Source organism: Eleginops maclovinus, chromosome 20, assembly GCF_036324505.1.
Source record: "Eleginops maclovinus isolate JMC-PN-2008 ecotype Puerto Natales chromosome 20, JC_Emac_rtc_rv5, whole genome shotgun sequence".
NCBI classification, from domain to species: Eukaryota; Metazoa; Chordata; class Actinopteri; order Perciformes; family Eleginopidae; genus Eleginops; species Eleginops maclovinus.
The window spans coordinates 19,099,059-19,124,883 of NC_086368.1; the positions used below are offsets into that span (position 1 = coordinate 19,099,059).

The 25,825-nt window shown below is 39.6% G+C and overlaps 2 protein-coding genes and 1 long non-coding RNA gene across 3 annotated transcripts in view; 2 read left to right on the plus strand and 1 right to left on the minus strand.

Annotated features, from left to right (window-relative positions):
- The window catches only part of iffo2b (intermediate filament family orphan 2b), a 30,019-nt gene extending 12,486 nt beyond the window's left edge, over positions 1-17,533 (plus strand). Inside the window, exons 2-8 of the mRNA XM_063910198.1 lie at positions 8,367-8,427; positions 9,877-9,972; positions 11,532-11,702; positions 12,720-12,868; positions 13,434-13,605; positions 13,899-13,997; positions 14,490-17,533. Coding sequence (XP_063766268.1) covers positions 8,367-8,427; positions 9,877-9,972; positions 11,532-11,702; positions 12,720-12,868; positions 13,434-13,605; positions 13,899-13,997; positions 14,490-14,723 — 982 coding nt within the window. The 3' untranslated portion in view covers positions 14,724-17,533. The remainder of the gene's footprint in view (positions 1-8,366; positions 8,428-9,876; positions 9,973-11,531; positions 11,703-12,719; positions 12,869-13,433; positions 13,606-13,898; positions 13,998-14,489) is intronic.
- On the minus strand, positions 17,140-23,893 carry terf2ip (telomeric repeat binding factor 2, interacting protein). The gene is made up of 9 exons (XM_063910197.1): positions 23,769-23,893; positions 23,281-23,527; positions 22,336-22,481; positions 21,927-22,159; positions 21,198-21,281; positions 20,001-20,613; positions 19,792-19,889; positions 19,172-19,591; positions 17,140-18,804 (listed from the first exon to the last, which is right to left on the minus strand). Exons 2-9 carry the CDS (start codon positions 23,508-23,510, stop codon positions 18,583-18,585), a joined length of 2,046 nt encoding a protein of 681 aa, XP_063766267.1. The 5' UTR covers positions 23,511-23,527; positions 23,769-23,893; the 3' UTR covers positions 17,140-18,582.
- LOC134882473 (uncharacterized) lies at positions 23,403-24,654 on the plus strand. Its single transcript, XR_010168159.1, has 3 exons — positions 23,403-23,540; positions 23,797-23,910; positions 24,492-24,654. It is a non-coding gene; the product is annotated as an uncharacterized LOC134882473 (long non-coding RNA).
- The last annotated feature ends 1,171 nt before the right edge of the window (positions 24,655-25,825 follow it).

The window sequence follows — 25,825 nt, forward strand, 5'->3', positions numbered from 1 at the left end:
AATACATTTGTGTGGTGGTGATGTCTTATTGCTCTCACATCATTTCACTGAACACACCCTGACTGGTGAAGACTTGTGCCAGAGGGGAACATCTTCATCTTCTTTTCTTCTTCACTGTCACTCCCAGTGCAACTCCACCCGAACATGGCCCGGGCATGCAGACTGCTGTTTGTGCTCCGATTCTTGTGCACTTGCAAGGAATCTCACAAATCTGTCATTTGTCAACCATAATATCCAACTCAAAGCCCCTCCTGTGAAGTACCTTTACAAGAGAAATGTCTTCACATTGTCCCGAATGTGAGTCAACAGCCAGGGACCTACAATGTGGATTGCAAAGAATAAAATCAATGGAAATAAAAAAGTTATCAGCACAAAACACCATAAGGGAAGCAAGTATCAACTCTTGGCAGTCATTCTCAAGCTAGTAAGAAACGGTTGTTGACATTTACTCTTTTGACTTTGAGCCAGTTTTCCCAGCAGAAACATTTAACTGTCAATCATTCTAAACATATTAAACCATTAAATGTTGGGTGGTTTCACAGTGGCAACACCTCTGCATGTCTCTACAAAGATCTACCATCAACAGTTTTGCCATAATCAACACTTACATAAGTTCCGTTGAAGTCAATTATCCAACATTCTTTCATTTTGCTTTTCGGTCACACCTTTTAAGTAGAAATCTTACGTGAAATATTATCATATAAACATATTTGGTGTTTGGACGTCCCTAAGACCAAAGTAAAGAGACAGATTTTAGGAGAATTTGGCTATCTCAACAAACTTTGATTGATTGAGTAAAGCAATAAGATAAAGTATGTACTCAGTGCAAACACGTCAATCTCACACCCATATTGTTGGGGGAAAGTCAGTTTGGCAATATGTGGGGCTGGGTCACTATTGAGGATTAGACAAGTTACAACATTGGTGCCCAATTATCTGTCAGTCGATTATGGGAGGATCCACCAATGTTGTACCAAACCCTTCAGAAAGATTGCTTTGATCAGCTAATGTTAAACAGTTCATTATAATCTCACCTTGTTCCAAATGTCATGAAAATGATTTGTGTTCAGGTTATATATGTTTTTATGTTGTTGCTGTGTTGTGTTTTAGCTAGTACATTTTGTTGAAGAGTTCATTCTGCCTGAACGTGCTTCTCAAAGCTCCTTTAATGTTTAAATGGTTCAAATGTGCAAGGATTTAGCAGTACATGTCATACATTAAGACGTCTTAGTCTGCTAATGATGCATGCAGATCCCCTAACACACATGTTGCTTGTAGAAGCTTCTTCCCTGTTTAAATCCAGTACAAACATATGGCTTTGGTAATAACTTTAATTAAGGGGCCCATGTCTGGTTAAAGAACATTCATCAAACTAAAAGATTACATTCTCCAGGGTTTATAACCTGTCATGATCAATGTTAATGTATTTGTATCTAATCTGTTACAAAACATACATTACATCCCAGACTTTGACAAGGGCGTACCTACTGATTTGTGCTGCTAGAAAAGTTTGATTAAATGCTGCACTAAGTTGGACTTGAAATAAAAAGTAGCATGGAGAAAATAAAAAAGTACAAGTAAAAAAACAAGCATACGTTTATATTTGCCAGCAAGTCGCTATTCAAAAGATGAATGACCTGGAGGAATGTTCTCCTAGATTTCGCAAAGCCGTCTCATTTATCTGTAGGAACCATGCCATAAAGGGAAAATACTCAGTGAGAGATATCTCTATAAGTTTGAATTCCTTCGATTGAAGGCAAGATGAGCCAACCGATCAAGAGAGATGGGAAGGAATGATGATGAATTCAGGATGCTGTCTTCATATTTCATAGCAAAGCTGACCTGATTTGGTCACCATAGTCATATTTCCCAACTCCCGAGTTCTGAAGTGTAGCTTTAAAGTCTGTTTTTTTGGGAGGATAGCCATTATCTGGTCAGAATTTGTGTTTGTCAAACACTCTGTTTTATGACAAAAATGTATGCTCAACGAACAAAAATCATATCCTGTACTTTATATTTAGTTATCATTAACAAATAATTGCCTCCTAACGTACAAAACTAAGATGCCATGTTGATGTTAGAATTTAGCTTAAAGCGCCCTTGGTCCCGGTTACAGCCTCACATAGCTGCTAGCATGACTTAGTGTTGTTGCTGCTGTGAGGCCTGCAGCATATGATTCAACTTATAAAACAAGTACAGTCATCATTCAGAAGCAAGACAGTTGGGAGGCAAAGTAGGTTCTTTACCTATCACACACATTAGATTTATATCTACCTCTTTCAGGAGTAAAACATGTTCTGTAAATATATTTTAAATTTGTTTCGTACAAAAAACTGGATATAATTGAAATGAATAGAACATTAACAACAATCTGTCTATTAGCTATTAGCGCAATTTACTCGCTCCCAAGTGACAATGTTAATGGCAGCTTGGGAAACTGTTTGCGGTCACTTAGCAACAGTGGCGGTGCGTCAATAGTGGGCGCTTGGGCGCCGCCCACCCTGACTTTTTGAGTTAAAAAACGTTATATATACAACATAATTGAAATAAGAAATGTACCGTGTTTATGGGTTAAATGTGTATGGGAGACCACTGTCAAGAACCGCTAAAATGTGTCCGGACATAATATATTGCCATTCGCCTTTTCTGAGAATAGGCAGGTCGGCTACCGTCCGTGGGCGCCGATAACATGGGAGTCTATAGGAGAGCTTATACTTTTCTCAGTCATTTTAGCAAGGATAGCTTTTCATTGGGGGATGAAACTTAGATCTGTGGGCGCAAATCTTTGCGCCCACAGCCAATGGCATTGTTTCTTAGTTCAATGTGACATTCTTAGATACGCGATTGGACTATTTCGGCGAATCAGCATCGTTATCATTCCCTAACCACAAGCGTAAAGAGCAGCACCGTAGCTAGCTGAAACTTAGATTGAGTGAATATGGCGACATCGATGGCTGAGAACTCCGTGCAAGCTCTACTTAAAACACCGTTTCATCGACTATCAGATGTCGAAAAGAAGAAATTGAAAGACTTGGGACCCGAGCGTCCGGATTTAAACATTCAACAGACGACCACTGATCGCGGGAGAACCTACACTCGGACTTTCTCCTCAAACTTGTATGCTAAGCGGAATTGGTTAGCTGGTTGTACAGTGAGCAATGCCTTTTTTTGTTTCCCTTGTCTGTTATTTCAAAGTCCTGGGACTGAAACACTTTGGACTACAACCGGGATGAAGGATCTAAAGCACTTCACACAAAAATGTAAGAAGCACGAATGTGGCCGCAGCCACCTAACCAACTGTCTTAAGCTAAACCTCTAAAAAAGTGCTATTTAAACCGTGCCGCCCAACTGCGCCCCCCCAAAAAAAATGTTCACCAGCCGCCACTGCTTAGCAACATGAACATACCTCATGCTTGGCCTGCTGGTGTCTGTGTCCTGTCTGGGTTGGGAGGGCTATATTTAAGTCTCCCCATGCCTGTGAAACATAAAGCAGAGGAATTGGCCGTCATTGAGCTCAACATCTCCCATGATTAAGTGAGCCAGGAACTAATCTGCATTCACTTCCGATCACATGGTTTCCATGGTCACAAGAGGGCTTGAATAGATGGGGAGATAAAGGATAAATGTGTATATGCATGTGTGTGTGGTCATGTTATGGATATGGCTGGAGGTCATGGAAGGAGGTGGAGCAGAGCAATGAAATGAGCTTTGACCTTGGTGGGTTGTCTCGTCAGCAGAGACCCTCAACGTGATCCGTTCGCTGCATCATTAGCACGCCACGCTGTGTCTCTGTGGAGTCATCAGGGCCTTCAATCGATGACCTACTACAGACATATCTCCCCCTTTTATTTTCTCAAAGGAACCTTACCTTGCTCACTCTTTCACATTTCTTTGCTGCAGACGCTACTTCCCATCACGCTCCTCCTATTCGCCCAAAATGATTGGAAGAATCTGCTCAGAGTAAATCATGGCCCTGGCTTGTGCGGATTATAATCACGCACAGAGGGTGGGGAACGCTGGTGTCATGGAGGAGGCATTATATAGGCACCTATGGGATCCATGGGAGGAATTGAATCACTCTGGACTCTCACATGTGATTTGTCAAAGCTGTCAGAGGCTTCATTTCATACGGGCAGCTGAATTGATGTTTGTCCTGCATGTAGCCAGATATATTGATCCTTGAATCTGTTATCATATAACACTTCCTGTTTTACTATTGCTTGCCCTCTGGTATTGTAATGGCCCTATTAAAATCTCATTAAAGTGTTTAGACGTTTTCTATTTTATGGTGCCTTGCTTTAGAAAATGCACATGTCACAAAAACTAAGAATGAATAAGGGCTCTACTGACAAAGCATTGTAATTTAATTGTATTATTATTATACATATACTATCCTAATTTGTTTACAGTTAACTCCACTAACCCATAAATGCTCTGATTTTGGCCTAACATTACAATCCTATGTCCCATAATAAACCCTAAGACTTATACAACACAGATGGATCTATAAATAATAAAGACATGACATGTTATTTCAATATCAGGTATTTATTTGTGTATGTAGGTATTTATTTATGATGTTTGTCAGGAATATGGACAAGCAACAGTTTAATTTATGCACACAGTTGCCAGTTAAATAGGTATAGCATAAACTAATGGAGTCCTGTAGAGATGTGTTGAGTGAAATAATGATTATTTTGGGGGCTGTATTTTCTTGTGCTGTTGTATTCAGAAGTGGAAGAAGTGCTCAGATCTTGTATGTAAGTAAAAGTAGAACTACCAGAGAGTAGGAATACTCTGTTACAATTTATGTTTTATATCACTAATCCATATCTGAAAACTAACGATAATAAATAAATATAGTGGATTAAAAGTACAATGTTTATTTCTGAATTGTAGTGATGTAAAAGTACAAAGTAGCAAAACATTGAAATACTCAAGGAAAGTACCTCAAATTGTACTTAAGTACAGTCCTTGAGTAAATGTACTTAGGTTCTTTCCACCACTGGTTGTATGGCATTATACTGAGAGTTGTAGCCTAAAGGTGCAGTTACTTGTCATCATATTATAACAGAAAACATTTTGATAACATAAAGTTATAATCAAATGGTTTGTGGAGGCAGCATCTTGAGGGGGACATTGAATAACATGAATAAATAAAAAGTAGTATATTAATGTCTCTAAAGGTTTACAGATGAATCTGCTCTAATGCATAGGAACAGTTTCTGACCTTGTTATTAAAGTTTACTGAGTAATTCCACACAGCAAGTAACACGCTCCAGTACATCGCATAGTTTAAACAGGGTGTTGTCCTACTCAAACTTTTTATTTGCAATGAGCAACAGAGGCTTTGTGGATTGATATGCAACCACACCTCAAAGTTTTCCCTGAGCTCCTTTGGTATTTACCGCCTATTGCGTTGGAACCTCAGATAAAAATGTGATCATTAAAATAAAAATGAATCATGAAAAAGCAACCTCTAGATATCATGTTTTATGATTTTAGATCTGGAGGCTATAAATCAACCATTAAGATTGAATAATTATGGAAGCCATACAGATATTACAATGAGCACTGTAATTAAAAAGTATCAAGGAACATTATTACAACAGATTTGGATGTGTCCTCCGGCTCCTTGATGGGAAACCATTGAGGAAGCATGCGTGCAAACTCCCAGACATACCTCACAAGGCAGGGAGTGTAGTTGGCAGGCGCTGCAGGAATGCTATTGTCCAAAAGCCCCAAAAATGTATGAGAAAGTGTCGGTTTGGACTAAGACCCTGTATTTCTTGCATCTCTGTATCCTCCTAACTCACAATGAAGCTGTAGTGTTTTTTGCTTCCATACATGTTTTTAGTTTTACTTAAGTGCTACTGCAGCTTATCAATCATCTCTAAAGAAAACTATTTCCTTATTATATTGAGTTGGAGTAAACATTACTAAAATAACCTTAAAGTCAAAATAGAGATGATTTGTTCTGTACAGCACTTTTAATTATTGCAATGTAAATTAGAAGGTATCTTTATGTTGCTCTTTAAAAATCTCCATAATTACATTTTGGCTTTGCTTACTATCGGTTTAAGGTTATTTTTGTCCCCCCAAAAAGGAAAGGAAACCACTGACTTTCCAATTTAGTGTGCTTAATGAGTTAACACATCTGTAAGACCGCACAGTTATTTTTTGATTTATAAGAGCAAGATTACAGAGGATATGTCTGGTGGTAAACAGATGTCTATGAGTTGACACAGGCTCCAACCCTCCTGCTGTCTTTGTCCTTGTAAGGAGACGCCGGGTGTGTTCGTTTGACTCAGTCACGCCAAAGGTACAGGAGAATGAGAATCGCAGCTACAGTATGTCACACAGGCCAGAATACTTTTGTCATCTTTGTTTGGATTAGCTATTTTCATATGGATGCTTGAGAACAGTCGGTTGTTTTCCATTAGACTTTTATGGATTGCTGAACTGTAGCTGCTCCTAATAATTTGGAACAGTTGCTGCTTACTTCTGTCAATGACTCCATTACCTTTGATAGATGATATAAATGGCTTTGACATATTGTTGACAAATGGAGGCCTTCCGTCTATCAGGAGGTCGATTTAATTATCTTGACCAGTTATCACCCCTGCATTGAAAACAAGGAGGTGGTGGTTTCTGCAGGAAGTGACAACACAAGTGATGCAGATGCTTTCACAAATGGATTTGTGTCTGCAGAGGATGTGATGCAGTTGTGAACTCCAATGACCTTAGCCAGAGTCCTGCGGCAGACAGTCAGAGTGTTGTGGACACAGTAAAGCAGCTCTGCCAGCATTTTTAGAACAAGGCTTCAATCACAGTGCGAACTGGCCCGCCCTGCCAAGGAATACTTCTTCCTAATTAGACAGTGTACATTCAGGGAGTCCTGAATGGAAACAAGGCTACATTTTGCTTAGAAAGTGAATCTCTAATGACACTTGTTGTTGTTTGTGTAGCTCCATGGTAAAGGCTACAGTGATGTCCCAGAATGCAGTAGTGGTTATCAGATGTCAGCCCTTTTACAGTTTACCCATATAGACACAAATCTTCCTACCAGTCTCACACACAGGAACCCCCTCTCATGTTATCCTGCACTGTTCTCATCATGTGTCCCACAGTGGCTCATCCTCACATGAGGGCTGACACTACTTCATATTTCTGAATGAGTTCCTTCTCCATTCTGAATCTTAAACTCTGTTTTGGGAAGCGTCTGTGACTCAGCATGCCTGATGACTCATATCCAAGGGAACAAGATGAATTTATTAGGAGCGTGCTGAACTGACTGATGCAGCTATTTTGTGACTTGTGTACAGTACGTACTGCAAGGCAATTATAGAGGCTCCTAATTCTGTTTTTACATAGCTGCCATGGTGCAGATGAGTGATATGGCTTGTCAGGAAAGGGAAAGAGAACTGTTTGCTAATTATAGCTCGCAGCACATGGGGCAGGGGCACCATTTTTTTTGCCAGGCTAGCAGTATGGCTTCTACAGTTGGTCCGCCACTTTGATCCAGACTAGAATATCTCTGTTAGAATGATTGTTCAGGATGAAATGCAATCGTTTTTGTTACTCCTTGACATTCATGCCTAACGTGCTAAATTAAGAGTGCAAACCCAGTAACCTAAGCATCTTAGCACTGTCCTTGTCATTAGATTTGAGCTCAAACTCTGGCTGTACAGCCTCAGAGTTGCTTGCTTGAATGTATACTCTTCATCTTGGGTCTTTTTATATTAAAAAAATGAACTAATCCAATAATATGAGCTGCTCTTGAAGCCAAGCGGAACTGACAACTACATTGTAATGTAATGATTAATTCAGTCCACCTTATCTTCAGTAAATATTGTAATTGGTAAGGGTTTAGCACAATGGTACGTAATGTACGTAGGTTTTATCTTTTTCAATAGAATGATTAAAGATTTCCATGTCCTTTGAATTGTCCTCAGTGAGATCTTGTAACTCACTCCAGAGACTTCACAAGGAGAGAAGCATGAAGGAATTCAGACTGCAGCAGATATGCTCCACCCTGTTGGTTGTGCTAAAGCTCAGATGTCTCTCTGTAGTCACTCAAAGGTTCAAAAACTATTCATAAGCAATGTCTGTGTTTGTAGAAGGAGGGAACTACTTTCTCTATAGTTTTTTTTTTTGAGTCAGTGGGGTTGTAAAGATGACTGTACAAAGGAAGAAGACAAAAGATTGTGAATGGGGGGGAAGTGGGTGTGAACCAACACTGTCAAGGGCATTTTGTAATCAGAGATGGGAGTATTATCCCCACAAAGGTACCATGAACCTGTCTGTTGGCCCTAAGGGGATCGGGCCCAGCAGTAACTGACCCACCTCTGTGCTCTGTGTTGCAGATGGGAGGAGGAGGTGTCCAAACGAGAGCAGCTGGAGTCTACAGTGGAAACCATGCAGCAGGTTGGGAGACATCAACAATGAAATATGTTCCGCTAACACGCACAATCTATTTGAGGCCTGGTCAAGAACCATTTAACAATTGCCAAAAAGAGCACCAATACAATCAGAGGAACAAAGCATGTTTAGACATACAGTTAGACAAAACTGCTACTACAACCCATGTAACTACATTTATATATAGCTCAGTGCTTGTGTTTTGTTCTGTGTGGGATCGGCCAAACTGGACCAGAAGCAGCAGGAGGATGTGAGTTAAATTAGAAAAACCATATTAGAAACCCATCAGATGGAGCCTGTTGGCCTCAAAAGGCTTTTAAACATCAAATCTCACCAGCAGTCAACAATTATGTTTGTGTTAATAGCAGGCAGAGGAAATAGATATAGACGCTAACTCAATTTAAAGTGTCCCACCTTCAGGCTACTTCACAAAACATACACCATTCCATCTGCTGTGAGTACTTCATGTGTTGGGTATACATCCCATTCTCTGCTTTTGCACTAATCGATCAGTGACTGACAGCATGTGTATTGTCTTGGATTCTGGGTCAGCAAAACTCCAGATAGAGAGGTGGAGTGCAAAATCCCCTGGGGGCTTTTACTTTTTAGAGCACACAGACGGATGCCACTGTGTATGCAAGAGCTGGAAATCTGTTCAGAGATAGTAAATTCAGCGCAAACAGCCATTTATTGTTAAGGGCTCAGAGCCAAAGGGCTGTTACCATGTGCTGGCTTAATGCATAGCAAGTGGCGCTCTTATAGTGACAGAATACAGTCAATCGGGTTAGCCCTGCATTTTGTTAACAGTTGAGTGTTAAAGGTTAAACAAGTTGGGAATGTATTTTAGATGGGGATGGGTTAGATGTTTTCTAAGTTGATCCTCTAATGAAATGCTTGACATCTTGGTAATCATGTTTATTCGCCCTCTTGCTAAGAGATAGATGTGAAGATCGATTTCATGTGTCCGTACGATATTTATAAAGGTACATGTGGTTAGCTTAGCTTAGCTGCCCCTGTTGCAGGTGATCTAAATGTCTGCAACAGACAACATTTACCCTGTTTTTGGAAGCTACCATCTGCATGTAACGATTCAAGATAGTTTCCCTACATACCGTCAGCACCAGGCTTAAAACAAATTGACTATCTGTAAATGATTTCAGCAGAAGCTTACATTTGCATCACCTCGGTTATGTAAATGTGGAAAAGAAAGTAAACTATTACCTCGAAATGCACTGATCATAAAAAGCTCAAACAGTAGCCAATATGGAAATGTTTTACAGTATAAAGCTTCATTTGATTATTATTATCTGATACAAGACTTTGAGCTATCCAAATGTGTGTTACAGTATAAAGACTGACATTATTGAACTTCATTTACAAGTTTAACGGGGTAAAGTTTACTCCACTAACCTTAATACTGTCATTTTGAACTCCCACACTGTCACATCCTTCTAGAGCGCCCAGGAGTCAATCGAGGTGCAGGATGAGCTGAGCGAGAAGGTTGACAAACTGAAGGCTGAACTCGTGGTCTTCAAGAGTCTGATGACGGATGTAAGTATTTGTTCAGTGCTATGGAAACGTCCCTATCTCTTTGCCTTCACAGCATAGACAAAGTGCCGTGTTAACTCCCATACTTTATATGCAATCATGTAAACCATTCAGTCAGCAGTGTTTGAAGAACATAAAATTGTTTTCCAGCACATTACTAAGTGTCATTCTGATAAAGGCTGTCATTCATACAGGTAGAGACAATAACACTAAACACACACCCTTCCTTCTTTCCTTCCTTCCTTCCTTATTTGGTGAGAATACAGTATATACTGCCAGAAAGCTTCCAAGACAAGCATTCAGTGAAACAGCTCAAATAGCAGCTGTAGATCAAGAGCACTTCCTGTTCTGTACAGCCGGGTATTGTTCTGTGGAAGGTCTGCTCGAGTGTGATATACAGCTATAATATACTGCGCTGGGTCACAAACACTGTTTGCTCAGGGATAAATAAAGTGAGATGTTGTTGTTTTTCTTCTTTGTAAAGCCTTGTTGTTTAGCTTGATTCTCTTCACTTTTGGCATCTGTACATTGTAGATCTTTCATATTATTTTCTGTCTTTGACTTCATCCCCTATGTGTGAATCCAGAGACGGGTAAGTGACTCAGAAGAGATCTCTTAGGTGTTAGACATCTCATATCTTACAGTAGATGTTGTAAACCTATTGTCATTGCTCCTGTTGTTAAAACCTCCATTGTAGCAGGAAGAACAGTATATTTGACTATTTGCATGATCGGTATCTGTCCTCCCAAATTGTATCCAAACTGTTCGTCATTGCATAACAACGTTGCAAAGATCAATACATTATTGCTTTTATTTGGATCGAATCTACAGTTTGAGTAATGTTTTTAGGCAAAAACTCCTACGGCGGTAAATTTAATATCTTTGCGTTATAGACAAAATCAGTTAGTCTTCGGGAAATCCTGATCGACTTTCTTCATCGCTTTCTGACATTTTAAAGACCAAACAAGAGATAAATTGAGAAAATAAGACAAAGTAATAGAGTAGTATGTGGGAGTTGCAGCCCTATTGGTTATTGAATAATACAAACCAGTAGTTTAAGTAGTTTAATTTTTGTATTTAACCTCAGGACATTTTGTCATTGTCTTGTTATTGGACAAGATGAGTAGCAGTAACAGTAAATAACAGATAACACAAACTTCTCAATATTCAAATTAAACGAAAAGGCTATTATTATGTCATGAATAAAACTACTAATTTGAAAGATGCATTGCAAACATAAACACAATATTGAGTCTTAAAAAGGGGTTTAAAATGTACTTAAAAGTAAACATGATATTAAAGGTGAACATTAACATACTAAATACTGTATATGACATTAATTAATGGACATCTAATTCACTATTAAAAGTGCAAAAAACAAACTCAAAAGGAGATGATTTTACCACTCAATTTGGTCTATAATGGTGACCAGTACGGTCAACTGATGGTGGTCAATATAAGTTATTTGCCGGCAGTAAATCAACTTTATGCCCTGTATGTGTGCATGTGGTGAGAAGGTGTCGGACACATGACATCTAACACATCTGTCCTAACTCGTGCAGCAAATGTCTGACCTGGACACCCAGATCCAGGAGAAAGCCCGGCGGGTAGACATGGACATCTGCAGGCGGATCGACATCACGGCCAAACTGTGCGATGTGGCCCAGCAACGCAACTCAGAGGACATGTCGAAGATGTTCAACGTCACTCCGGCCCGTTCGCTCCCGGAGAGGGTGGGAACACATCTGCTGTTTGACAGTTATCACAGGAAAAATATGAATTCTTCTGTGAAGTCAACAGTCAGCACTCCTTTAATGAAACCAGAGCTGCCTGTGGCTGAATCTGTAGAGTGTGTAGTTTGTTTTTCTTCAGTGGATAATAAACTCAGTGACCTCAAAGTTGCAAACACAAACACACACACACACACACACACACACACACACACACACACACACACACACACACACACACACACACACACACAAACATATAAACATACACAATAGTTGTAGTAAGTACTCTTACATATATGCATGATCATACACAGTGAAATGTGGATAATCTTTGCTGCACACAAGGACAGGGCTGGCTAGAGCCTGAGTTTGAAATTCACTGTGAATTAAGCTGGTTGATTCTCTTAATTTAAAAGTGATATAAGTATTTCCTTATTTTCAGTTAGGCTTCTCATATTTACAGTGTTTATAAAAGAGATTACAACTCAAAAAAGTGTCTCATCTGTGGACTCCTTTATTTAAAAAGTAGAACTGCTCCTTGCACACCTTCAGAAATATACTTAATTGAGTGCTGATGATTAGTGGTTTCTTAAAAATTCTTAATTTAAATCACAACACAATAAAATAAAACTATATATATATATATATATATATATATACTGAATAATGCTATACACCAAGTGACATTACATTCCATTTCGTTTGGGTGACGCTTTTATCCTTACAATAAGTGCAAAACATATTGAGTATTAAACTCCGAACAACAAGGTTAGTTTGACAATGTTACATGGAGTAATTCCTTTTTTACAAAAATGGCAGCTTTCCTAAAGCTATGAAATATATTCATGCAGCAGGTAAAATAGATTTTGTTGAATGAGTTGAACTTCGTAGCATTGAAATTCTAGTATCTGAGAATTAAGAACTTACTAAAAAATGATTTATTACTATATACAATATGGAAACTCCACTTATACATCAGTAGCCACATGTATTTGATAAATGATTTGTGTTTTTCAGGGTGCCGGGGCCTGCTGCAGGAAGAAGGAACTCAAAGCCACATCTGACGAGGAGATTTCAGATATGGATGCAGAGCCAAGCCCTTCAGAGGAGGAAGTCCCTGGGTCGCTTAACATCACGGATGAAATGAAACGCATGCTCAACCAGCTGTGAGCAAAACACACTCAGACACACATACATGCAGCAACAATTCACACACACACACACACACACACACACACACCCATGGTCTCTGCTTTAAATAACCTTAATATTAGCTGCACCAGCAAAGGCGATGTTTGGATGGAATTGCACTGTGCACTCCTTCATCTCCCTCTAGTGTTCCTATAGAGTACTACACAGTACATGATGCAAATATAGGGGAAATCAGTAGATCCTAATATTATGGACATTAATTTTCTTTGTTAAAGCCATATTAGTTTTGTTTGGATGCTCTCTAAGGGTTTACACAATCACAAACATTGGCCATTTTGGAAAAGCTCATTACCTAATCCTTACCTCTAAATATTTTCTTAAAGAAAGTGACTGCCCTGTGTTTCCATAAACTCTTCCTTCCATGTCTTTGTCTTCTTCGTAGGCGCATCTTCCTCTTTGCTTGTGTCCTCTGCTGAATCTGTGGGCCGTTATACTCTGTCTTTCCTCTCTTCCCCCTGTTCTTTCCATCCTGTCCTTGTCCCTATGCAGACATTGTTCAGATAACTCCTTTGTTGCCAGGCGCGAGACGTTTGATATAGACGACGACTGCGACAGTTTGACGTGGGAGGAAAACGAGGAGACTCTGTTGCTGTGGGAGGACTTCACAAACTACAACGTGCCGCTCACCTTTACTGCAGCGCCCGGCACAACCGCCAGCTCCTCCGATGGAAACGGTGAAGTGGCTGAGCCAGTAAGTCCTGTCTGCATTCATGGACCTTTTGCACAGTACATGTTTTTAAAAAAAACTAATGCAGGGCAGTGTGTAGATCATTGCTATGGGTGCTGTGTCAGACATTTACTCATGCAAAAAACAAACTCAAAAGGAGATGATTTTACCACTCAATTTGGTCTATAATGGTGACCAGTACGGTCAACTGATGGTGGTCAATATAAGTTATTTGCCGGCAGTAAATCAACTTTATGCCCTGTATGTGTGCATTTACTCATGCATGATGTATGAGACTTCTGTCCGTGCTCTCCAAGGACTCCCAGGATGGAAGTCTTGGCAGCCTGATTGATGAAACAGAGTCCCTATTTAAGACCAGAGAGCAGGAGTACCAGGAGACCATCGGCCAGATCGAGGTAGAGTGTCTGTGTGTGTTTACAAAAAGGCCTTGTGGTCACAAAACCAGAGTAAGGTGTGTCACTATTTTCCCACAATGCCATGAAAAGAAACTTGGAAAGCATTAATATATTGTTATTGGTAGTTCAAAAAGTCGCATATGATTGACATTTTTTGGATTGTGTAATTTCCTGTTTATAAACAGACTTTAGTATATACTGTAGGCTTAAGGTCATTCAATTCAGTTGCTTGCCTATGTCTTTGTTCAAATTGTGTGGGATGTGTATCGCGAGCATCTCCTTTTTTCTATCTCCAGGGTGGTGTTTTTTATTATATAGATCTGTATACAAATGGATTCCTTGAACGTTATTACGTGCACCCAACACCACTTAGTAGAAACCAGGCATACAGCTACGAAAGGCATTGCTTTAGTCTGTCCTCCTCCCAAACACCAGTATCTATACCCCCTCTCCTACATGCTACCTCTTTTTAATCCTCTCCCCCTCTTTTAGTTGGAATTGGCCACAGCCAAGAGTGACATGAACCGACATTTACACGAGTACATGGAAATGTGCAGCATGAAGAGAGGCCTGGATGTGCAGATGGAGACCTGTCGGCGGATGATTAAAGGCGGCAGGAACTCTCCCTCCGCCAGCTCTGTGGCCAGCAGTGACTCAGGGAACACAGACGAGATCCAGGACGAGATCTTGGACAAGGACGCAGAGCCTGAGGTCCCCGTTAGTTGATGCATGGTAGGGCTTTGTCCCATCTCTTCCTGAACGCCCCTCATCATCACAGGGGTCCAATGTGTATAGAGCTAAACCCTGCTAGAGCTGGAGCAGCCTAAATCTGGACCTCTTAGACCTTTTAAAGTTCTGATGGTGGTGCTTACTGACGCAGTCCCAGAACTGGTGCTTTTATACTATATCTGTTGTCTAGGAAGGGAGGGTGTCTGTGCTTCACATAAAGAATGGGTGCAAATACAGTCCGAGCTGTGCTCTCTTCCTCACTGCTGCCTCGCTGGATCCTTGTCCAGAGCTTCACTTCATTTAAGGGGAAAGAAAACAATTCTCTGAAGATTTTAAACTGGCTGAGAAGTATTTTGTACAAGTTCTTACCCTACTAATGTCCTTTTATATTAAAGGAATTGAAAATAGTACATATTGTGCTCCTCCACATAGCATTCACAAAAAAAAAACATCCTCCTTTTCTTTTTAATGTTTTATTTATATATATTTTGCTTGCAATCCAGATGAAACTGTTTGGGGTTTAAGTGTCTTCTGCCAAGGAGACAAAGCAAGGAGTGGAGAAAATGTAATTCAAGTTCTGTCGGTTTCTGAGGGAACTCTGCAGAGCTGCCAAAGTTGTCAGAGGAAAGGAGCACAGTCCTTTGAAGCTTTAGAGCACTACTGAAGTTCTATGCAATTTTGCCAGCCTTATTTTTGGACTGGCTTGTACCGTTCCTCTCCAATACGATTCGCCTTTAAAGCAAAGCAGGGGTTTTCTATGTATTACTTTGAGATTTATTTTGTTGTGTGTTTGAACGTGAAGTAAGCTTAGTATGCAACTTTTTTTTCATGGACATCAAAAGTAAAAACTGGAACAGTGCCCCCTCAACAAGGGTCAATTATCTGCCCGATGTCCCTACTTCTGAAAAAGATGATTGATCCCGATTCTGATGTGCTTTGATCAAAGTGTCTTGTGCATCACATAATGTTATTTTAAATGGCTGATAAAATAAATAATCTAATGCGAGTTATCAAAGCCAAACAATACCCTCTAACGTCTTTACAAAAACCAAAGGATACATCATCTCCTGACATCTTATTTTTATTTAGATTTGTTTGTGTGTTTTCATTATGAGCTGTCTTCTGCTGTCCTGCAGGGGACTCTGTTCCAGACGGGTTGTACATCCTGCTTTGGCTCTTCTGAACCGGGGCTAAGGAGTGTCAGACTGTACATATCAAGCTGTAGGCATGTGATCGTATACCCCAGTGGCCTTTTTATTCATCATAAACACTTTGCAGCAGAGTGAGAAGTCTCACAATATCTGTTCTCAGTGCTCCCACTGGATAAGCGTAGCAAGCGATCGAAGCATGGGGACATAAGTGATCTTTTTATCACCTCTTTGTATTATAATGTATGTACGGTTTGCTGGATCAAAGAATAAGTGCTACTTCTAAACAGAAGTTTTACAGATCAGAATGTTGAAACGCAGGCATTTTGTTATTTCAGCATGTTTGTGTGGAGAAAGGGAGCTATGGGTATTTTTTTTAGAACTGTTTTTCTTTTAAACGTAATCGCTGCAATGCAGACTGTGCGTCAAGCCTAATCATTAATACTTATATTTGTGACATGTAATGTATTTTTACTGTTTTTTCTAATCATTCTGTTAACCAAAAAGTGTGTTATTGTCGCCATACTCTGCTTTTATTGATTTAGCAAGATTATTAAAACTGATGATTCGGTCAATTATTGACCATATCAGATCCTCCCATAATAAAAACTAATTACATAAGACAACAGTCAGGAAGAGTCTTACTCACGGAGATCCTTCATATCCTCTTATGAGTTGATTTAAAACCAGCCTGATAAGTAACAAAGAGCCATTCTTGTACTTTTTATTAACATCAAAGGCATATTTATTGCTGTGTCTTCCAGAAACAGCCCCACAGTTCGCTCTTCCTCGTTCAAATTGGAGCTCACACCACCATCACACTAACCAGCCAACCAAAGCAAAGTGTCCAGTGAAAGGACAAAGATATAACTCCAGCTTTTAATCCTACTAACTCTGGAAAATCTCAGTGTTCATCCATGCATACCACCACACGTGTTTTCAAATGTCCTGCAACAAGTCAATACATTAAACGCATCGTCTCCATTTACTTCTCTCAGATCAGGTCACATTCAAGCGACATCCAGTCGGTACAATTGTAGCAGCCCTCCTTAATGAATGTAGCTTGATTGGAGGCATCTTCTAAAGACCTCACGTGTAAAAGCTGAGTAAAAACCATGTTTAAATCCAGGGATATATGGTGTGCTGTTGTTTGGAGACCTTGGTATGTGTTGCTTTACTAAATGGGTTCTTACTGGACCAACTTACACATGTGCGGCCTAGATGTATGTGGCGTAGGTCCGAGTGAATGTTTCATATTAAAACGCTTTTTTTTTTTATGTGATTGGTTTTTATTTGTGTGAACTGTTGTGTCAACTAACAGTTTGATAAGTTCATTGGCGTAGCTGTTTGCAAGTGATTATTTTACGGAGATCTTTTATTTCATACACAGGAGACTAAAGGTGCAGCAATACTTGTGGCCATATTAGGGTAAACTCTGCTGATCTGTGTGGATTCTGGTCGTTGTGTTTCACTTGCTTTACAGGAAGCATCCTGTTGAATTGTCTGCTTTAATTTAACTGCTTTTTTTCCCTTATTATTTTGTTTAAACAATTCAGAAAATGTTTTCATGTGGGTCTGGGCCAATTGTTTCAAAATTCTGAATGTACTCAATTGTTTTTTTGGGGGAAATGAAATAAAATGGTGGTTTGGAAAATAAAACGGTGGTTTACTCTTTTCACTCAATCTAAAAGATTAAAGAGGTGTCTGTGCCATTATAGTATACTTTGATGCTCTGTCAAAAAGTGCATGCACATCTAAACAGTATGGTTTTATTGGTCATCAGAAGAAAATCCAATTATGTAGATAGAATTGTTGAAAAGTGATATCCGTAATGAAATGACTACCATCTAATTCAGCAAAGATAGCCAAAAGTCATCTCACTGAACGTTTCCTTTTTTTTTACCTGGAATTACTGAAAATTGTGACTACTGTGTGAACAGTTCAAGAACCTGGCTTCAGCCATTTATGTAGTAGAGGCACATTTCTGCAAATACATTTTATCAGCAGGTGTTATCGATAACACTTACAATGGCTCTGTGCTGTTCCAGTTTTTTTGTGAGTGATGCAGGAACAATACCAGGACCCTTATTAAATTACATTAATTGTATTATCTTAACTTTTGCTTTTCCACTCTGGGAAATGCCTACTTTTACTTCTGAGTTTATGTTCATCTGCCACCACAAGAGGTCCTCCCAGCACAGATTCTATACAACGCTGAAGTGTCTCTTTGTTTCTTTAAGCATTGCAAGGAAGTGGTTCAAGTTAGTGGTGAAACACAGTACAAATAAAACATGACATTTATTTCAGAATTTAAAACATGGGTTTTTAAATGGTATGAGATATTCATGCCATTTATTGAAACAAAAACATCTTTAAATAACACAGTATGCATATGCTAGAGCTCAATAAAAGACTAGGTCTCCAAACAATTATAGAGCATGTCAAAAAGTCATAGCATCAACTTAGAAACATTTAATAATTAAAACGCCTTGTTCAATGTGTCTGATTTTACCTTTTGACAGTGAGTAGGGAGGAGCAGAGGGACAAAACACTTATTTTGGCTCCATGTGAGAGAATAGAATATCAGCTAGCCTCGTTGCTAAAATATACAATAGTAATCAGGAAATATAAAAGATGAGCATTATCCTCATGTCCAGAACAGCTACTCTCCTCCCTCCCTTCTGTAATAACCCTACCGTCCTTCACCGTCATCCCTCTAGTTCCAGGAACACGATTCTTTTGGCCACGTCTTCCTCGCTGTATTTCTCCTGCAGCTGCTGTCGGACCACGGGGTCAGCTGAGAGCAAGAGACTGTCGTCACAGCGAGACCAAAGGGGTCCCAACACGGAGGAGGGATTCAAAAGCTGATCCAGAGCAGCAGAGAAATCCCCGCTGGTTCTCAACAGGGCTTTGGTCACACTGATGATGTCCTGAAATAGAAATAGTTGGGAGAGTTTAGAAACGAAAACTGAAATAGCCATCATTTTAATCGTCATCTCCTAAAAGGAGTAGAATTCACTAATGTCCAAATCCAGAGTTATTTCTTCTTAGGCATATTGAACATGCATCAGGCCTGCATTTATTGAGTAGCTCGGATGAAAGTATCAGCTAAATGTAATGTTACCTGCACGATCACATGACCGCGTCCTGACAGTATAGTATAACAAAAAAAACGAAGAAGCTTTGGCGTTAGAAATAAATACATCTTTTTATTTCGATCACTTGCCAACAGAGGGCAGATTTTTGCTAGGTGTACTGCAGCCACTGCAGTCAACATTTTCATGTATCGGTCCTCACCTGGTCTGTCTGGTTCATCAGCCCTTGGATTCGCTTTTTGTCCTCCTCCAGCTGGACCTGAGTCAGTGAAAAAGCAGCATCTTTGTTCACTGCTGGCTCTCGTTCTGATGGAGCTCCTCTGTTGTCACCAACGATGGACTGGGAGTCTTCCTCCTCCTGAGTTTCACTATCGAATATGAACAGGTGGGCCTTGGAGGATGAGTTGACCGCCTCAGTTGCTGCAGGTTCAGGGCAGCCAGTCTCCGGTCGGCTGCTGGAGGCCTGGGCGTCTTGCGTGTTGTCCTGAAGGTCGGCTCTGTCCGCAGGGTTGGGCGGTGTAGACGCTGTGACTGCAGTGGGGAGAGGAGGTTCTGTCGATGTGGGTTTTACCGTTGGTGTTTCAGATGGATTTTGGAGGTCTGGAGATACCTCTTCATCTGACTGAGTGATAGGAACACAACAGCATAATTAAGGATTGTTTCATGGGACGAATAATTGTTGGACTTAACCTCATGATAGTTTTTTGTGGCGGTGATGAAAAAAAGATCAAATCAGCTGAAACAATTTGAGGTTTCATTGATCAAAAATCTAAAACCTTTTGACATGTAATTATTATTAATTATAAATCGGTTTTGTCTTACCTCACTTTCATCATCAAACTCCTTTGTAGCCAACTCTAAAATCCCCAACTTTCTCTTTTTTTTCTTCTTCTCCACTTCCTGTGGCACTGAATTAGACTCTGCAACACAGAATTGGAGGTAGACAACTTAGAAAAGTGAAGATCACCTATTATTTATAAATTACAATGATATAAAGCTGCCGGCCCCACATTGGGAGGTGTATAAGAAACCTGTTGGTGCTATTTCAGAAACAGGAACTTGTCTGCTCTCCTCTTGCGGTTCCTCTGCCACGACTGTCACACTGCTTCCTCTGGCTTTCTTTGCAGGTGGCTGCTCCACTGTTTGGGCTTTTTTAGGAGTAGACTTCTTGGAGAGCTGCGGGGATGATACCTGTCGTCCTGGAGGAGGTGATGCTGATCTGAGTTTTTTACCATAAGATCCAGGCAATGTGGACCCCTCCAGCACAAGAGCACAGCGTTTTGGCCGTTGCTTAGGTTTTTCGAGCTTCGGGGAGGCCTTCTGTTTCTCTTTATGCTTTTTCTGAAGAGGGGTGCCTGGCGGGGACTCGAGCTGAGCTGGGGAAGTGTCCTCTGGCACAATTTCTTTTTCTGGAGAGATGATCGTTTCCGCGTTTTCAGTTTGGATGGGCGGAGCATCTGTGTGTGGGTCCAATCCCTCGGATTCGGAGGAGTTAGAAGTTTCAGCTTGTGCAGTGTCTTCAAGTTTGCTTTCAGCAGGTTGTTTATCCGTTTTCGGATTTGCAGGTTGCACTTCTTCCTCGGGAGGGATGGATTTTGGAGTTTGTGGTTGTGTATCTTCAGCTGGTATGGGCTGAGCATCTATCTGTGGAGACACCAAATCTGTTGGATCCAGTTCAAGTCATTTCACTTGGTTATGGTCAGTGTGTAGTAATAAGGGGGTTTGATAAGCAGAAATGGAGCATAAAATTCATGCTTTCATTTTTGTATAATCACCTTAAATCTTTCCTGTTTTTACATTACCTTAATGTCCTCGTAGTTCGCAGACACGCTTGTTAAACTGCTTCTAAAGTCATCACTATCATCAATTATAATTTTTAGAATGTCTCAACACCTTTTTGTCACCATATGTCACTGAGTTCTGAAGTTGCTGCTCATCATTTCTTTCGCCACGGATGTGTACTTACTTACCTACTTTATTTTTTAATCTAGTATAAGTAATGTGTGCTTTTTCTTCTATATACTAATATGTTAGCTTACTCTGTGTTATTATATTTTTTATCGGCTATGCTACTTTTAATTAGTGGGACTAATAAAGGATTCCTGATTCTGATACAATGTGCAACTACAAAGATAGATGACACCAATTTCTACACTGTCCCTACAAATCACATTCAAACCTACTATATGTTTTCACGGTGGTGTTGGTTGCAGGAAGTGAGTTATTACCTGTGTTAGGTCGGTTACCGCTGGAAGTCCCTGAGGAGAAGCAGCTCCACAGGTGGGTTTCTGACCGTCTGTCTCTTCTTCCACCTAGGAGCAGACACATGAGAAGAGTTAGGACACATGTTTATAAAGAAAAAGTGGCATTATGTGTATGTGATTTAACTGTTAATTTGAAATTGTTTATGTTTTTATGGCACCAACATTGGTAGTAGGAACAAATATACTCCCATCTAAACCTGGGTTCTGGTTTTTTGCAGCTGTCCAAAGCAGCTATTGTGGTAACTTTGGACTTTATTTGATCATTTTATATCAGTTTCTGTCAATACATTGTACACTAAATGTTGGACCTCTGGCAATGCTATGATGTAACATTAACATTATTTTGTGTATCTTTGTAACTAAGTGGAGAAACATTGATATCATGACAGCTGTCATGTCCAATAAATGTTCAATAAAATGTTCATACCCTCCCTGTAATAACACCACCATTTCCCCTGGTATTACTCATATGGAATTCAAAGGAATACTTATGCACAACTTATGCCTGCCAACAAAACCTGAACAATAAAAGGTTCACTACAGTTGGGTATATTTCAGGACTGTTGCACTGAATAGTTTTAGGCTGTTGGAGAGTAGTACTGTATTTTAAAACTTTAGCTATATATTTCTCTGTATAACAGTAAAACTGTTATACAGAGAAATATATAGCTAAATATCTCCTAGGTATACTACCGTAACATCACCATCTGCTGTTTTTGTGGCTTCCTCTGTTTTCACGTCCAAAACCTCTGGTTGTTTATTTGCCAGTCGCACTCTATAGTGGTATTTCATTGACTGCCAGCTGTGACTGGTCACACGCTGCTTCTCCATCTCTTGCCAAAGCCGGTTCCCCCCAACCTCTTTCTGGCGCTTGTTTATATAACTCAACATGGCTTCATCCTCTTCAGCTGTGTAGACCAACCTGCCTAATTTTTGATGAAAGAATGAGAAAGTATAAACGACAGCAAATTTGAATAAAGACTGACATGAATATTCATTTGATAAAAAATGCTAACGCTAATACAAAAGGACTGCACACTTTTTATATCTTGTTATGAGTAAGCTATGCTCCTCACAGGAAGGTCATCTTTTAGCATCATACCTCCTGAGAGTCGACAAGAGGTCGTTTTTTTGTTGTTGAGCCTCACAGACTGTCTCTGGGCCACTTCAGGGATTAACCTGTAGTCCTTTAAATTCAGTTGCTCCTCCTTCTCAATACAGTCATGAATGTACTGGGTGGACACATACCTGAGGAGAAATCAGACAGCACCTTTATTTCATGCTTTAAATATGTTTTAAGATAGTTACACTGTAACAATTTTGTAGAGTTAAATTACACTCCTTATCACCTACATATACAAAGAGTTATTTGGATACTAAAAGTGCTTGGTCATTAAAAAAGGACAAATAAAAATGTGTCAGGCATGCTGATAAAATTTAAGGCGCCTTAGAAGAGTGAACGGTCAAAGGTCAATAACAACAATGTTCATATGTTTACGTCCATACATTCATTCCATAAACCCAGTGTTTAACGAGACAGACTTTAGAGATGTGACTTATTTTCTGTCATTATTAAAAGAACTTGCCTCCATGGTGAATGGAGAAACAAAAATAGAGATAACTCTTGATGAATTAAAGTGAATGGGGGCCACGTTTAACAACAGCAAAGTAAGGTTTTAGTTTTGCTGTTTTTAAACGCGGCCTCTATCTATCTTAATTTATAAAGACTTTTCTCTGTTTTTGGATTCCTCAATTCACCATTGAGGCATGCAAACAAAAATAAACATTTCTTCAAGAATTCAAAACTAGCCAGGATAAATAATGACATTCACAAAATCATGTTAAGGGTGAAGCATTCTTTGGATTTATTTATGTGCATGTTGAGAGAAATGTTTTTTCAAAAGTATTGATAAATGGCTCAAATAACCATCAACACCAAGAAGAAAAAGCCTTAAAAGGTATGGCAGTGTTGTATCAACTGAAGAGTCTGAACAGTATTTCTCCTCACATAACACACTCCCTAATGGCATCCAAGATCAGCACCTACCAGTGAGCAGTAATTTCAGGAATAGAGACTTTTTCCTCTGGGTCAATCAGCAGAATGGCCCTTGGCCGCTGCACATTACTCAAGATCCCTCCTCCGGCTGCAATGAGCGGCTGGAGCTTGCACTTAGCAGGACCCGGTCGCAAGAAGAAGGACATGGGTTCACCGTCCACAGTCATGAACAGAACGGGGGAGATGTCAGATATGGCCTCATCCTGCTGTTCGGACGGCATGGTTTATAAGGTCTCACCTAGTGGAGGAGGGTAAATTTTAAAAAAGACGTTGTCCAAACCGGTTTCATGAATGCGTGTTTGCACATAGATTAGAAATGACTTTTTCCCGTTGATTAGGTTACAGTAGCTAGGTCTGATTAGCACGACACGCTTTAATGTAGCCCGTTTAACAGCAGAATACTATGTGAGCTGTACAGCCAGATTACCTGAATTAATAACTAAATAAATTATTGCAGAGACATTGAACTTTATTCTTACCAGGTAATTTGTTTACTTCTTCTGTTAGCTTTCCCGCCGCAACAAAACCAAAACACAGCCACAGGCTACTTCCGGGTCTTCAACTTCCTCGGCGGATTGATTCCAGGTAGTGTTGCGTTACTGCCCCCTCTGTTGGCTGTTTGTAAGTATAACATACTGTATTTATCTTGCTTTGTTGTTGCATAGCCTAAATATAGTAGTTAATGTGCCTATCAGAATATATATGCCATGTGAAAAGGGTAGGTCAGCCTATATCTATTAACACCATTTTGTTTGGTGATGATATTCAATGACACTTTTTGAAAAAGCATAACAAGATGAATTGCTTACATTTTAATGATATGAAAAGGTTTTTGCATACCGTAGCAAGCATAATTTTACATCTTTGCACAAATAATTCTATATGTCCATGTATACAATAGTATACATGCTCACATAAAAACCTAGATAAGTCCCATGACACAATTCCCCGACCAGGTACTAATCAAAATGCTAATTCTAGTGCAAATCATTGACACTATGTTACATTTGGTTTGATGTTTTTCTTTACTCTCACAAGCTTGCAAAAACACAATTAGCATTAAGTAATTGTATTTCATGGTAATGGTTACTTTTGAGTTTTTCCTGTATTGGTCAAATTGTCTCAAAAATGCCAAAAACAAATCAAGGTTTCCTAAAAAATGGTGTTACTAATTTAACCTTTTCTACGTCAAATTACTCCAGGAGACCATGTGAAGGAATTGGGCTGGCCTGTTTACTGTATCACCTCAGCAACCTTTCCTCCCTCGCAGTCTTGACAGCTACTTTATTGTTATTGGCTTTATTGTTCCTCTCTCTCCATGGCCCAACCAGCTGAAACAATACAACAGCTACGAGGTGCTGCAACTCCCCCAAGTCAATGTGTTTGTGAACAATCTGTTATAATTAGATTTTAAAAATCCCTGCTGGGAGGTTCAATAGTTGTTTCCATCCTGCAGAGGGAGATATTATACTACTTTACACAACACCAGGCATGGCATGTCTATCCAACAATAAATATTACCTATCATCACTTAAGTCCAGAAGAGAGGATGGTATTCTTATTGTACCCCAGAAGTGAATCTTTCTGCATTTGGAAACAAAGTTAAAAGAACACAAATCCATAAATATGATACTTTTTTAAAAATCAATCAATATAGTCCCTAAAAGAAATCTACCAGCATGAATCCTTAGCCACAGGACTATAAACGTGGCCACCAACTCTCTTGGATTTCATGACTGTCTCTGTGGTCAAAAAATGATTTCCTCCTCACCTGCACACTGTGATCCTCCATGTGGATGTGCTGTTGGGGTTAAACTAGGCTGAAGGGACACAGGTCACTCTGAACCACAGCAAGGCCTCACTTTTACTAAAGTAGATAAGTTATTTGACAAATTAGTTAGTTTGAATTCTGATTCCTTTCGATAGCTCCAGATTTGGGAAAGTACGTAGGACACACCATCAAGCAGTTACCAGGTTCTGGAGCCAGTTAATGCTTAGCTCAGTTACGCTAATTTAGCTTAGCATAAAGACTGTCTACAGAGATAAATGGCTAGCCTGGTTCAGTGTATAACAGAAATACTATCAGCATCCCTAACTCTCACAAATTAACACATTTTATATCAATTAGTTAATCCACATAAAACCTAAGGGTTGGTAGATTTTGTAACCCTCGGACAGGCTAACAATAGCAATTTCCCCTTTCCAGTTGTTATGCTAGGCTAAATTTACCATTTGGGTCATTTCAAAATTGGAGGGCATTTTATGTCCCCGATGTTAAAATTCAAATGTACAAAATGCTAAAACACGCACTTGTTGTGTAAAATATACTTGTCCTGAGACAAGATGTACATAAAGTTGTGAAAAAGTGGTTCCAAAATATTATTGAAAATTGAAAATAGATCAAAATCACCCCCTATAATGGCATTTTTTGCTTTTCCCAAATTCTTGGTAACCGATTTGCATGTCAAATATGACATTTAGAATAGGCTATTTTTAACTTTTAAAAATATTATTCTGTTGATAGATCTCTATTGTA